At 66.9% G+C, this 13022-nt stretch overlaps 1 protein-coding gene across 1 annotated transcript in view; it reads right to left on the bottom strand.

Moving 5' to 3' along the window:
- Positions 1-6420: 6420 nt before the first annotated feature.
- Positions 6421-13022, bottom strand: part of SEC14L5 (SEC14 like lipid binding 5) — a 45107-nt gene continuing 38505 nt past the window's right edge. The window contains exons 11-15 of the mRNA XM_054180715.1: positions 11249-11383; positions 9988-10125; positions 9332-9577; positions 8263-8441; positions 6421-7063 (exon numbers count right to left, since the gene is read on the bottom strand). Of these exons, the coding sequence (XP_054036690.1) occupies positions 6958-7063; positions 8263-8441; positions 9332-9577; positions 9988-10125; positions 11249-11383 (804 nt within the window). The 3' untranslated portion in view covers positions 6421-6957. The remainder of the gene's footprint in view (positions 7064-8262; positions 8442-9331; positions 9578-9987; positions 10126-11248; positions 11384-13022) is intronic.

Genomic DNA, 13022 nt, shown 5'->3' with positions numbered 1-13022 from the left:
CCATGGCAGCTGGGGCCAGGGTTTGGTGGCCATGGTGGGGCTGGGCTGGTGTTGGCCTGGCTGCCTGGGAGGGCTTTGCCAGCCCAAACCATTCCATGATGCTGTGCTTCATCCATGTGTCTGTACACACACCAAGCCCATGCCATCTGCTGCTGTTCTCACCACCTGCTGGGTGCCAGGGCAGTGCCAGTAAAGCTTTGAGCTGCTCCCTAGTCCACAGTGTCTCTGTTCTGACTGCAGGGGTCACCTCCTGCCCTCCTGAAGGGCAGCAGGAGCACAGGGAGGGCAAAGTGCTGAGCCCTCCTTGTGAGACCTGTGCTGAGCTGGAGCCCATCAGTGACCACACTGAGCCTGGGGCTCTGCAGCTTACAGGTTAGAGAGCCACAGCGTGGGGTGGGTTGGAAGGCACTTTAAAAGCTCATCCAGCTCCAAGCCCCTGCCATGGGCAGGGACCCCTCCCACCAGCACAGCTTGCTCAGGGCCTCATCCAGCCTGGCCCTCAACACCTCCAGGCAGGAGGCAGCCACAGCCTCCCTGGGCAGCCTGGGCCAGAGTCTCCCCAGACTCACTGCAAGGAATTTCTTCCTCCTCTCCACTCTCAGTCTCCTCTCTCCCAGCTCAAAGCCATTGGCCCTGGGCCTGGCATTCCCAGCCCTTGTCCCAAGTCCCTCCCCAGCTCTCCTGGAGCCCTTCAGGTCCTGGGAGGCTGCTCTGAGGTCTGCCTGGAGCCTTCTCCCCTCCAGGCTGCACAGCCCAGCTCTCCCAGCCTGTCACTTCAACAGGAGCCTCCTCCCCTTGCCACTGAGAGTGCAGCAGGCAGCAGTGACAGCAGAGCACAGCTCCTGCCACGGTGCTGAAGCAGTCAGTGCAGCACAGCAGGGCCTAAGGAGGACTTGGACCTTCTGAAGCCAGTCCAGAGGAGGCCACAGCAGTGCTGGGAGGCTGGAAGCCCTCTGCTGGGAGGCCAGGCTGGGAGGGTTGGGGTTGTGCAGCCTGCAGAGGAGAAGGCTCCAGGGAGACCTCCTGGTGGCCTTGCAGGGCTTCAAGGGGACAGAAGAGAGCTGGGGACAGACTGCTGAGCAGGGCCTGTTGGGGCAGGCCAAGGGGGGATGGTTGGAACTGCAAGAGGGAGACTGAGAGTGGAGAGAAGGGAGAAAGGTTTGGTGCTGAGGGTGGGGAGAGCCTGTGCCAGGCTGCCCAGAGAGCTGGGAGCTGCCCCATGGCTGGCAGCAGTGCAGGGCAGGTTGGTTGGGGCTGGGAGCAGCCTGGGGTGGCCGCAGGGCTTGCTCTGGGTGAGCTCCCAGGTCCCTTCCAAGCCCCCCGGGGTGGTCCCGCGGGGTGCAGCCCGGGGCCGGTGGCTGCAGTCGCTCACTGGGGTTTCTCTTGCCTGACAGAGCAGCGTGGCTGTCCCTGAGCTGCGTGCTGGCCCTGCTGCTGCTGCTCAGCGCCCTGGGCAACGTGGGGCAGGTGCTGCGGGGCAGGGCCGGGCGGCCGGGGCCCTGCCTGTACCAGCCGCTGCGGGAGCTGCGCGGCGCCGGCCCGCCCGAGGACGCCCAGGACCAGAGCCAGGCCCTGCTGCAGAGCCCGGGCTGAGCGCTGCGCTGCAGAGCGCTGTGCTGCAGAGCCCGGGCCGAGCGCCGCCCTGCAGAGCGCCGCGCTGCAGAGCCCGGGCTGAGCGCTGCGCTGCAGAGCGCCGCGCTGCAGAGCCCGGGCCGAGCGCTGCCCTGCAGAGCGCCGCCCTGCAGAGCCCGGGCCGAGCGCTGCCCTGCAGAGCGCTGCGCTGCAGAGCCCGGGCCGAGCGCTGCCCTGCAGAGCGCTGCGCTGCAGAGCCCGGGCCGAGCGCTGCCCTGCAGAGCGCTGCGCTGCAGAGCCCGGGCCGAGCGCTGCCCTGCAGAGCCCGGGCCGAGCGCCGCCCTGTGGAGCCCGGGCCGAGCGCTGCCCTGCAGAGCGCTGCGCTGCAGAGCCCGGGCCGAGCGCCGCCCTGCAGAGCACCGCGCTGCAGAGCCCGGGCCGAGCGCCGCCCTGCAGAGCACCGCGCTGCAGAGCCCGGGCCGAGCGCTGCGCTGCAGAGCGCCGCCCTGCGGAGCCCGGGCCGAGCGCCGCCCTGCAGAGCACCGCGCTGCAGAGCCCGGGCCGAGCGCCGCCCTGCAGAGCGCTGTGCTGCAGAGCCCGGGCCGAGCGCTGCGCTGCAGAGCGCCGCCCTGCGGAGCCCGGGCCGAGCGCCGCCCTGCAGAGCACCGCGCTGCAGAGCCCGGGCCGAGCGCTGCCCTGCAGAGCGCTGTGCTGCAGAGCCCGGGCCGAGCGCTGCCCTGCAGAGCGCCGCGCTGCAGAGCCCGGGCCGAGCGCCGCCCTGCAGAGCGCCGCGCTGCAGAGCCCGGGCCGAGCGCCGCCCTGCAGAGCACCGCGCTGCAGAGCCCGGGCCGAGCGCCGCCCTGCAGAGCACCGCGCTGCAGAGCCCGGGCCGAGCGCTGCGCTGCAGAGCGCCGCCCTGCGGAGCCCGGGCCGAGCGCCGCCCTGCAGAGCACCGCGCTGCAGAGCCCGGGCCGAGCGCTGCCCTGCAGAGCGCTGTGCTGCAGAGCCCGGGCCGAGCGCTGCCCTGCAGAGCGCCGCGCTGCAGAGCCCGGGCCGAGCGCTGCCCTGCAGAGCGCTGCGCTGCAGAGCCCGGGCCGAGCGCCGCCCTGCGGAGCCCGGGCCGAGCGCCGCCCTGCGGAGCCCGGGCCGAGCGCTGCCCTGCAGAGCGCCGCGCTGCAGAGCCCGGGCCGAGCGCTGCCCTGCAGAGCGCTGCGCTGCAGAGCCCGGGCCGAGCGCTGCCCTGCAGAGCGCTGCGCTGCAGAGCCCGGGCCGAGCGCCGCCCTGCGGAGCCCGGGCCGAGCGCCGCCCTGCGGAGCCCGGGCCGAGCGCTGCCCTGCAGAGCGCTGTGCTGCAGAGCCCGGGCCGAGCGCCGCCCTGCGGAGCCCGGGCCGAGCGCTGCCCTGCAGAGCGCTGCGCTGCAGAGCCCGGGCCGAGCGCCGCCCTGCAGAGCCCGGGCCGAGCGCTGCCCTGCGCGGCCGCTGCCCCTCCGCCGCGGCGCCTCCCTGCCCCGGCCCCGCCTGGTTGCTGCGCTCCCGCCCGGGGGAGGCTGCGGGGCGGCAGCCCTGCGGCGGCTTCCAGCGCCCCCTGCTGGCTGCGGCGGCCGCAGTGCTGCAGGGGGGAGGCTGCCCCGGGGCGGGGGCAGTGTGAGCCGCGGGCACCTCCGGGGGGTCCTCCCTCAGCCGGGCTGCAGTGCTCCGGCAGGAAGCTGGGGCTGAGGCAGCCGGCCGAGGGCTGCTGCGGCCTCCCGGGGCCTGCCCGCGCAGCTCTTCGGCAGGAACCCGGGACGGGAGGAGTTTGCAAGCCCCTGAGGCAGGGGCAGCTGGCAGGCAGCCCCCAGCACCCCTGCTGCTGGCCCTGCCGGGAGGCTCAGGGGCTGGCACGCAGGGCTGGGGCTTCCCTGCTCCTTCCTTCGGTGGGCCAGAGGCTGCCCAGCGCCTCCTCAGGGCTGGGGGCAGGGCAGGAGGGCAGGGGGGAGGTCCTTGCAGCAACATAAAAAGCCTTTCCAGTTCCAAAATGGCATCCTGGTGTTCTCTCAAGCCCCTGCACTGCCCTGCTCCCTGTGCAGCCCTGGCTGGGCACCCAGGGGCTGTCCCACCTGCAAAGGGAAGAGCTGGCAGCAGCCTGGCACCGGCTGCCGTGGCACAGCTGGGCTGGGGGATGGGCCTTGGCCCAAGCCCAGCCTGCTCAGCCTTGGGCCAGCAGCACAGGGCATGTGCTGGCCCTCACTTGGCAAGCTGAAGATGGGCCAGGGGGTGCCCAGGGGGGCAAGAAGGGCAGCAGCAGCCTGGCCTGCAGCAGCAGCCTGGCCTGCAGCAGCAGCCTGGCCTGCAGCAGCAGCCTGGCCTGCAGCAGCAGCCTGGCCTGCAGCAGCAGCCTGGCCTGCAGCAGCAGCCTGGCCTGCAGCAGCAGCCTGGCCTGCAGCAGCAGCCTGGCCTGCAGCAGCAGCCTGGCCTGCAGCAGCAGCCTGGCCTGCAGCAGCAGCCTGGCCTGCAGCAGCAGGGCAGCTCCTCCCTGCCCCAGCCAGAGCCCTGCCCGGGGAGGGGGCAGGCTGCAGGAACCTCCCTGCCGGGGGTCCAAGAGCCAAACCTGCCCCTGGGGGGAGGAGAGGAGCGCAGTGCTCGGGCAGGGCACAGCAGGGGAGAGCCGGGCCGGGGGGTGGTGAGCACCCTGGCATCGAGGCTGCAGCCACAGGCAGCTGCAGAGGGAGGGGAGGCTGGGGGCGCTCCTGGGGCTGTGGCCTCAGCGGGGAAGCCTGCTCCTGAGTCCGGGCTGAAGGAGGGACACACAGAGCCAGCTCCACCCCAGGCTGCTGCCTGCCCAGAGCAGCTCCCTGCCCTCTCTGCCAGGCTCCAGGCACGCTGAGGTGCCCCAGCAGAAGGTGAAGCCCCCAGAGCCTCCAGGGGACTGCCACAGCGCTTGGGGGCCTGCTCCCCTCCCCCGGGGGGAGGCCGGGCCAGGGGCAGTCGTTCCCGTGGCTCCCCTCCTCCAAACGCACAGCAGCTTCCCTGAGCAGCAGCTCCTTAGCCCCTGGGGCTCTCCTGCCATCCAGCAGAGAGAGCTGGGCCAGGAGGAGCTGCCTCACAGCCTGCTGCCTTCAGAAGCACCTGGCCAGAGGGACAGAAGCCCCAAGGGGTGCCTGAGGAAGGTGGCTGTGGCTCCATGGACTGCTGAGCTGGAGGAACCCCCCTGTGCCACCCCCACCCCAAGCCCCCAGCTCTGGGTGCTGCTCCCAGCCCAGCCCCTGGAAACTCCTTGGGTTCAGCCCTGGGTGGCCACAGGCCAGGAGCCCCTGGGCCAGGGTGAGCTGAGCAGCTGCAGGGGCACAGGTCAGGGCAGGGGCAAGCTCCTGGGGGCTGAGCTGGAGCTGCAAGCTAACATCTGGCCAGGGCCCAGGCCCTGCCTGGGGAGCAGCTGTGAACACTGCCCACAGGCAGCCCAGGGCTGCCAGCTGCTCTCCCTGGCTTGCCACCCAGACAGGCTTGCCACAAGGAGCTGTGCTGCCCACGCTGGGCAGAGGGCACTGCCACCTCTGCTGCACCTCTGCAGTACCCAGGGGAGCCCCTGGAGCAGGCTGCTGCCTCTGGTGTGTTAAATGCAGCTTGGAGCTGCTCTTCAGTGTCTGCAGGGCAGCTGCAGGCAGGCTGGGAGGGACTGCTCAGAGGGGGCTGTGGGGACAGGAGCAGAGGCAATGGCTTGGAGCTGGAGCAGAGTGAGGTTGGACACCAGGAGGGAACTCTGCACAGGGAGGCTGGGGAGACTCTGGCACAGGCTGCCCTGGGAGGTGCTTGAGGCCTCATCCCTGGAGCCACTGAAGCTCAGCCTGGCTGTGTCCCTGGGCAGCCTGCTCTGGCTGGAGCTGTCCCTGCTGCCTGCAGGGGCTGGGACAGGAGGCCCTTGGAGGCTCCCTCCCAGCCCAGTGCCAGCTGTGACCCCCCTGGTGAAGCTGTGCCACCTCCTCCCAGCTCCTCAGCTCCAGCTCTTGCTTCTTACTGCCAAGGAACATCCCTCTGGAGTCCAACAAGCTCAGGGGAGGTGGTGAGAGCCAGCCCTTAGCCCAACCACCCCAGCCCTGGCCCCAGGAAGGTGGCAAAGGTTCAATCCAAAGCAGCTTCCTTCCCAAGCCAAAGCTCATCCCAGTGAAAACAGAGCAGGAGGGCTCTGGGTTTAATAAATACTCCTTGCTGAAAGGATCAATAAGTTACAACTCCAGGCCAGAGCAGCCCAGCACTGCAGGAAGGCTGCAGGAGGAGCTCCAGCAGAGCCATGCTGGGGGGGAGGGGGTTAAGGTTTTCAAGTTAGCTCAGGTTCCAGAGAAGCAAAGTCCAGAAGGCTGTGCCCTCAGGAGGGAGAATATTGCTTGGCTTAGCCCTTGGGGATTGGAGCCAGCCCCCAGCCCCTGGGCTGGCTCAGACCTGGGCATTATTGCTTGTAAAGCTGAGGGGGGAGCAAGAGGGAAGCTGCTGCTGGCTGCAGGCAGCTCCTCAGCCTGTGCCCCCCCCCCGGATCCATTGTGTCCTCTGTGCCTCAGGGGCTTCCCAGCAGAACATCCCAAAGGTTCCCTGCTGCTGTCCTGCTGGGAGCTGATGAGGCCTCAGGGCTGAGCTGGAGGTGACTCCTGGAACAGCCAAGCTGTAGGAAGGGTCTTTCCAGCTGGCTTCCAGTCCCTGCCCCTCAGATGCCTCCTGGGCTGCCTGGTGTGCAGCTGGCAGCCTGGGCAGGCAGAGAGCAGCCAAGGGAAGGCAAGGTCAGCCTCCTCCAGCCACCAGCTGCAGGGGAAGCACTGACTGCAACCAGCCCTTTGGAGACCACAGGTGGGGTCAGGCCACCTGCATTCACCCCAACCCCCCCCCAGGTGTGACAGAAACAGGCAGCCCCCAGCCAAGGCCTTGGGCTGCCACTGAGGGCTCCCCACAGGCTCCCTGTGTCCAGAGGGCTGCTCCCTGTGGGAGGGCAAAGGAGCTCCTGGAGGGGAAGCCCCTGGAGGGGAAGCCCCTGGAGGGGAAGCTCCTGGAGGGGAAGCTCCTGGAGGGGAAGCCCCTGGAGGGGAAGCCCCTGGAGGGGAAGCTCCTGGAGAGGAAGCTCCTGGAGGGGAAGCTCCTGGAGGGGAAGCTCCTGGAGGGGAAGCTCCTGGAGGGGAAGCCCCTGGAGGGGAAGCTCCTGGAGAGGAAGCTCCTGGAGGGGAAGCTCCTGGAGAGGAAGCTCCTGGAGGGGAAGCTCCTGGAGGGGAAGCCCCTGGAGAGGAAGCTCCTGGAGGGGAAGCTCCTGGAGGGGAAGCTCCTGGAGAGGAAGCTCCTGGAGGCTCTTTGGTTGGGTGCACAGAGCAGCTGAGGGGGTGGCCAGGAACACCCCCAGTGATTTCTCCTCCCTGCTGGAGCTGTGTCCCTGCTATCTGGACAGGTGGGAGCTGCTCTGGGAGTGGCTGGAGGATGTGGTGGCTCCACTCAGCTGGGAGAAGCCACTGGTGCAAGATTCCAGGCTGGACATGGAGCCCCTGGGACAGAAGAAAGAGATGGCAGTTAGGAGGGAGCTGCTGGGGGGCAGCCCTCTGCACCAGGCACACCGAGGGGCACTCTGAGGCTGGCAGAAGGGTCTCAGCTCTGCTCCACTCAGTTTCAACTTGGGCTCTACAACTCTGTGTCCTTCACAGAATCAATCAGGTTGGAAGAGACCTCAGAGATCATCAAGTCCAAGCTGGCAACCAGCACCTCCTGACAGCTAACCCATTCAGCAAGGCCAAGGGCTGGGTCCTGCCCTTGGGGCACAACCACCCCAGGAAGGCTCCAGGCTGGGGGCAGAGGGGCTGCAAAGTGCCCAGCAGAGAAGGCCCTGGGGGTGCTGGGTGCCAGCAGCTGGAGAGGAGCCAGGGGGTGCCCGGGGGGCAAGAAGGGCAGCAGCAGCCTGGCCTGGAGCAGCACTGGGGTGGCAGCAGCAGCAGGACAGGGATGGTGCCCCTGGGCTGGGCACTGGGGAGGCCACAGCTTGAGTGCTGGGTTCAGCTCTGGGCTCCTCACTGCCAGAAGGACCTTGAGGAGCTGGAGCAGGGCCAGAGAAGGGCAAGAGAGCTGGGGAAGGGTCTGGGGAAGAGGGCTGGGGAGGAGCAGCTGAGGGAGCTGGGGGGGTTGAGGCTGGACAAGAGGAGGCTGAGGGAGACCTCCTTGCTCTCTGCAGCTCCCTGAGAGGAGGCTGCAGCCAGCTGGGGCTTGGGCTCTGCTCCCTAGGCTCAGGGGACAGAAGCAGAGGCAATGGCCTGAAACTGTGCCAGGGGAGGGTTAGGTTGGACATGAGAACTTTTTGACTGGGAGGGTTCTCAGTGCCTGGCCCAGGCTGCCAGGGGGGTGGCTGAATCCCCTTCCCTGGAGGTGTCTCCCAGGGGCAGAGCTGTGGTGCTGAGGGCCAGGGCTCAGCCCCAGCCTGGGCTGAGCTTGGGAATGTTGGCCTGGAGCAGCCAAAGGAATCTGAAGCAGCAGTCCCACTGTGGGCCTCCAGCCAAAGGGGCTCTGCCCACCTGCAGCACTGAGGGAGGCTCCTGGCACAAAGTGTCACCAAGGTCCATCCAAGTTCCCCCCAAAGAAATGCAGGAGCAGGGGAGGGCACTGCCAGGCCCCTGGCTGTCTGCCTCCCACTCAGCCCTCTCCTGGGGCTGCCCTGCTGCAGGCCAGAGGGGAAATGCTCCCCCAGCAATGCCCCTACCTGAAGTCCTTGGATGCCAGCACTTCATAGTAGTAGATGAGCTTGCACCTGTGACTGGAGCCTTGCAGGGAGGCCAGGACATCATCAACCCTTGGGAGGCTGCTGCTGGAGCTGGGCAGGGGGCTGTGCATCTTCCACTGCAGGATGTAGAAGCCAGGCCAGCGGGTGACATGGGAGCCCTGGCACAGGAGCAGAGGGCACCAGCTGACTGCCAGCACCTGGGCACTTGGCCAAGGCAAAGTGAGGCCAGAAGAGAAGCCACAGCCTGGGGTGGGGCCCAGGGACACAGCTAAAGCAGCTGTGGGGCTGAGAGGCTGGGGCCAGGCTCTGCCCAGGGCCAGCACAAGGGGCAAGGGGCAGCAAGTGGCAGGCAGGAGGTTGGAGCTGAGCAGGAGGAGAAAGTTGTTTGGGGTGAGGCTGCTGGAGGCCTGGAGCAGGCTGCCCAGGGAGGTTGTGGAGTGTCCTGGTGTGGAGAGCTTCCAACCCCCCCTGGGCACTGTGCTGCTGGGCAGGGTGCTGGGGGTGCCCTGCTGGGGCAGAGCTTGGGTGAGTGAGCTCCAGAGCTCCCTTCCAGCCCTCCCCCTGCTGGGGCTCTGCTGAGCTGGCTGCTCTGGGAAGCACACAGTGGGCAGAGGCCTCTCCAGCTTGAGCCCCCAGCTGGGATCCTGCTCCCAGCCCCCCACAGAGAGCTTAGTGACTTGGCAATGCTGTGTGGTGATGATCAAAAGGAGCTCACCTCCATGGAGAGACACAAGTGCTGTCCTGCTTACACCAGATGGGAGGGGACACAGCACTCACTCTCTTGTTAGAGGATCTATCAGATAGCACTAGCTAGTAGCAGCAGGAGTGGTGGGAGTGGTGGTAGCAATAGCAGGAATCCTCTTTCCAGTGGCTTTTTGGACCTTTCTCCACTGCCTCAGCCTCAATTTCAACTGCAGCAGCAGCAGCAGCCCCTTGCAGAGGGAGCCCAGACCTCAACCACCACCCCCCCAGGACTTCCCAAGCCACCAAGCCCTCCCTCTCTCCACTCTGGGGGCTCCAGATGCACTCCAGGCCCCAGAGGTCTCACCTGGATGCTCTCCCCCTCCCTGCACACCAGAGGGGACTCCACCAGGCTGTAGTCCACCCCCAGCACCCAGCTCCTCTCGATCAGCTGGGAGCTGTCCCCAGCAGCAGAGCCGCTGGCAGCTTGGCCTTCCTGCTGCCCTGCCTCAGGAGCTCGTTTGGAGTGGAAGAGGCTGAAGACCACATCCCCCTTCAGGATGTCAAAGTCCCAGGTGATGACAGATTCCCCTTCCAGAATCTCCACAGCTATCTGCAGAGGGAACAGAGCCCAGCTGTAAGGAGTCAGATCCTCAGCCAGCACTTCAGACAGGCTTCCCACAGCACCCCAGCAGGGGGAGGCTGGAGGGGAGCCCTGGAGCTCCCCCAGCCCAAGCCCTGCCCCAGCAGGGCACCCCCAGCAGCTTGCCCAGCAGCACAGTGCCCAGGGGGTGTTGGAAGCTCTCCACACCAGGAGACTCCACCACCTCCCTGGGCAGCCTCTGCCAGGCCCTGACCACTCTGGCACCAAAGACATTTTGCCTCCTCTCCAACCTAACCCTCCCCTGGCACAGTTTCAGGCCATTGCCTCTCCTTCTGTCCCCTGAGCCTAGGGAGCAGAGCCCAAGCTCCAGGCTCTTGGCCATGGCAGCAGCTCCCTCAGCCCCCAGGGCTGTGGGGTACCTCGTGGGGGGCTCCCCTGGGCAGGCTGGCAGAGTGGTAGATGGTCTCTGTCCACAGGCGGATGTGGTCTGAGCTCTCGGCCTCCTCCTCCCTCTGGTACAGCGACTTGGGGACCAGGCCTCCTTCTGGGACAGTGCACTGCAAGAGCCAGCAGACAAAGTCACCCCAGCCCCAGCCAGCACCTGCCCTGCACCAGCACCCCCCTGCCAGGCACAGGAGGCCACCCTCAGCTGCTCCAAGAATTCACCACGGGACTAAGCTTCCCAGGGTGGCTCAGGCTGGAAGGGAGCTCAGAGCTCAGCTGCCCTGGGCAGGGACAGCTCTCAGCTAGACTCAGCTGCCCAGGGCCTCATCCAGCACCCCCAGGCAGGAGGCAGCCACAGCCTCCCTGGGCAGCCTGGGCCAGAGTCTCGCCAGCCTCACTGCCAAGGATTTCTTCCTCCTCTCCACTCTCAGTCTCCTCTCTCCCAGCTCCAAGCCACTGGCCCTGGGCCTGGCACTCCCAGCCCTTGTCCCAGGCCCTCCCCAGCTTCACACTCAACTTCTTCCTCAGCTCCACTCTAACCCTGCTCTGCCTCAGCTCCAAACCCTTCCCCCTTGGCCTGGCTCAGACCCCCTCAGCCAAAGTTCCTCTGCAGCCTTCCTGCAGGATCCCTTCAGGTGCTGGCAGCAGCTCTGAGGAGCCCCTGGAGCCTTCTCCTCTGCAGGCTGCACAGCCCCAGCTCCCTCAGCCTGTGCTCCCAGCAGAGCTGCTCCAGCCCTGGCAGCATCTCTGTGGCCTCCTCTGGCCTCTCTGCAGCAGCTCTGTGTCCTTCTGCTGCTGGGGCCAGCAGAGCTGGAGGCAGGGTTGGAGGTGAGGTCTGAGCAGAGCAGAGCCCAGGGGCAGAATCCCCTCTGCTGCCCTCTGCCCACCCTGCTGTGGCTGCAGCCCAGCACACAGCTGCCTGAGGGCTGCAGGAGCTGCACTTCCCCCCCCTTACAGCTGGATCCTTTCTCACAATCTCCTCTGGCTGCCCCTTCCAGCTGCCCTCCAGTAGTCTCCTTGCACTGCAGTGGTTTAGCTGAGCTCAGGCAGAGCTGGTCTTAACCTTCTCCAGGCCCTCAGCACCAGGCCAGGGTGAATTCCATGCACAGGTTAACTGCACCGTGCTGGGGGTGGGCAGCAGAAGGGACTGGGGGAAGGCCAGGGTGAGGAAGAGGAGGGAAGTGAGGGAGGCTGGGCACTGGAGATGGCAGCTGCAGGGCAGGGAGGGAGCCTCACCATGCATTCTCCCCCCAGGAAGTCTGGGATCACTTCTCTGTCCACGTAGTCCACCAGGCCCCCTGGCCCCTGGTAGTTGTTGCCACTGTAAATGAGGAACTTCTGCCTGGTGTTGTCGTTGATGAAGGGACTGACCTGCAGCCACAGGGGACACAGCACAGCACTCAGGCACTGCTGGCACCCCCCTGCAGGGCCCAGCAGCAGGGCAGTGCAGCAGCAGCAGGGCAGCTCAGCAGCAAGGCAGCTCAGCAGCAGGGCAGGGCAGGGCAGTGCAGCTCAGCAGCAGGGCAGTGCAGCAGCAGGGCAGCTGAGCAGCAGGGCAGTGCAGTGCAGTGCAGCTCAGCAGCAGGGCAGTGCAGGACAGCTCAGCAGCAGGGCAGTGCAGTGCAGCTGAGCAGCAGGGCAGCTGGGCAGCTGAGCAGCAGGGCAGCTCAGTAGCAGGGCAGTGCAGTGCAGCTCAGCAGCAGGGCAGCTGAGCAGCAGGGCAGTGCAGTGCAGCTGAGCAGCAGGGCAGCTCAGCACAGCAGCAGGGCAGTGCAGGGCAGCTGAGCAGCAGGGCAGCTGAGCAGCAGGGCAGTGCAGCTCAGCAGCAGGGCAGTGCAGTGCAGTGCAGCTGAGCAGCAGGGCAGCAGGGCAGCTGAGCAGCAGGGCAGTGCAGCTCAGCAGCAGGGCAGCTCAGCAGCAGGGCAGTGCAGTGCAGTGCAGCTGAGCAGCAGGGCAGCTGGGCAGCTGAGCAGCAGGGCAGCTCAGTAGCAGGGCAGTGCAGTGCAGCTCAGCAGCAGGGCAGCTGAGCAGCAGGGCAGTGCAGTGCAGCTGAGCAGCAGGGCAGCTCAGCACAGCAGCAGGGCAGTGCAGGGCAGCTGAGCAGCAGGGCAGCTGAGCAGCAGGGCAGTGCAGGGCAGCTGAGCAGCAGGGCAGCTGAGCAGCAGGGCAGCAGGGCAGTGCAGTGCAGCTGAGCAGCAGGGCAGCTGAGCAGCAGGGCAGTGCAGCTCAGCAGCAGGGCAGCTCAGCACAGCAGCAGGGCAGTGCAGTGCAGTGCAGCTGAGCAGCAGGGCAGTGCAGTGCAGCTCAGCAGCAGGGCAGCTCAGCACAGCAGCAGGGCAGTGCAGTGCAGCTGAGCAGCAGGGCAGCTCAGCAGCAGGGCAGCTGAGCAGCAGGGCAGTGCAGCTGAGCAGCAGGGCAGCTGAGCAGCAGGGCAGCTGAGCAGCAGGGCAGTTTCCCAGCTCTGCAGAGGTCCCCAAAGAGGGGGATGACAAATGGGATGTGCCCAGGACCCTCTCCCAGGGTTTGCTGCCTGAGGTCCCCACACCAGGTGGGAGCCTCACAAGCCTGGTCTGGGGCAGTGGTTGGAGCTGAGGACTTCAGAGGTCTCTTCCAGCCGAGTGGGTCCCTGGTTCTGTGACACTGCCAGAGCCAGCAGCAGGCCCCAGGCACAGCCATTTGCATTGCTCTTCCCTGCAGTGTCCTCCAGAAGGAGGTTACACCACCTTTGGCTGCTCAACAGCACAAGCACCAGGGCTGGGCTGCCACAGCTGCATGAGGAACTGCAGGGCAGCTCCCACAGCCTGTGCTGGTGGGCAGCAGCCACGAGAAGCCAGTGAGCTGCAGGCATGCACTGGAGCAGTGTTGGAGTTGTTTGGGCTGGGAAAGGCCTCCCAGAGCAGCCAGGCCAACCCCAACCCAACCTCACCATGGCCACCAAACCCTGGCCCCAGCTGCCATGGCCACAGGGTTCTGGGACACCTCCAGGCATGGGGACTCCACCACCTCCCTG

This window comes from Dryobates pubescens, chromosome 4 (genome assembly GCF_014839835.1).
Source record: "Dryobates pubescens isolate bDryPub1 chromosome 4, bDryPub1.pri, whole genome shotgun sequence".
In the NCBI taxonomy this organism is placed as follows: Eukaryota; Metazoa; Chordata; class Aves; order Piciformes; family Picidae; genus Dryobates; species Dryobates pubescens.
The sequence above is the reverse complement of the archived record's forward strand: the minus strand, read 5'-3'. Positions and strand labels throughout refer to the sequence as shown.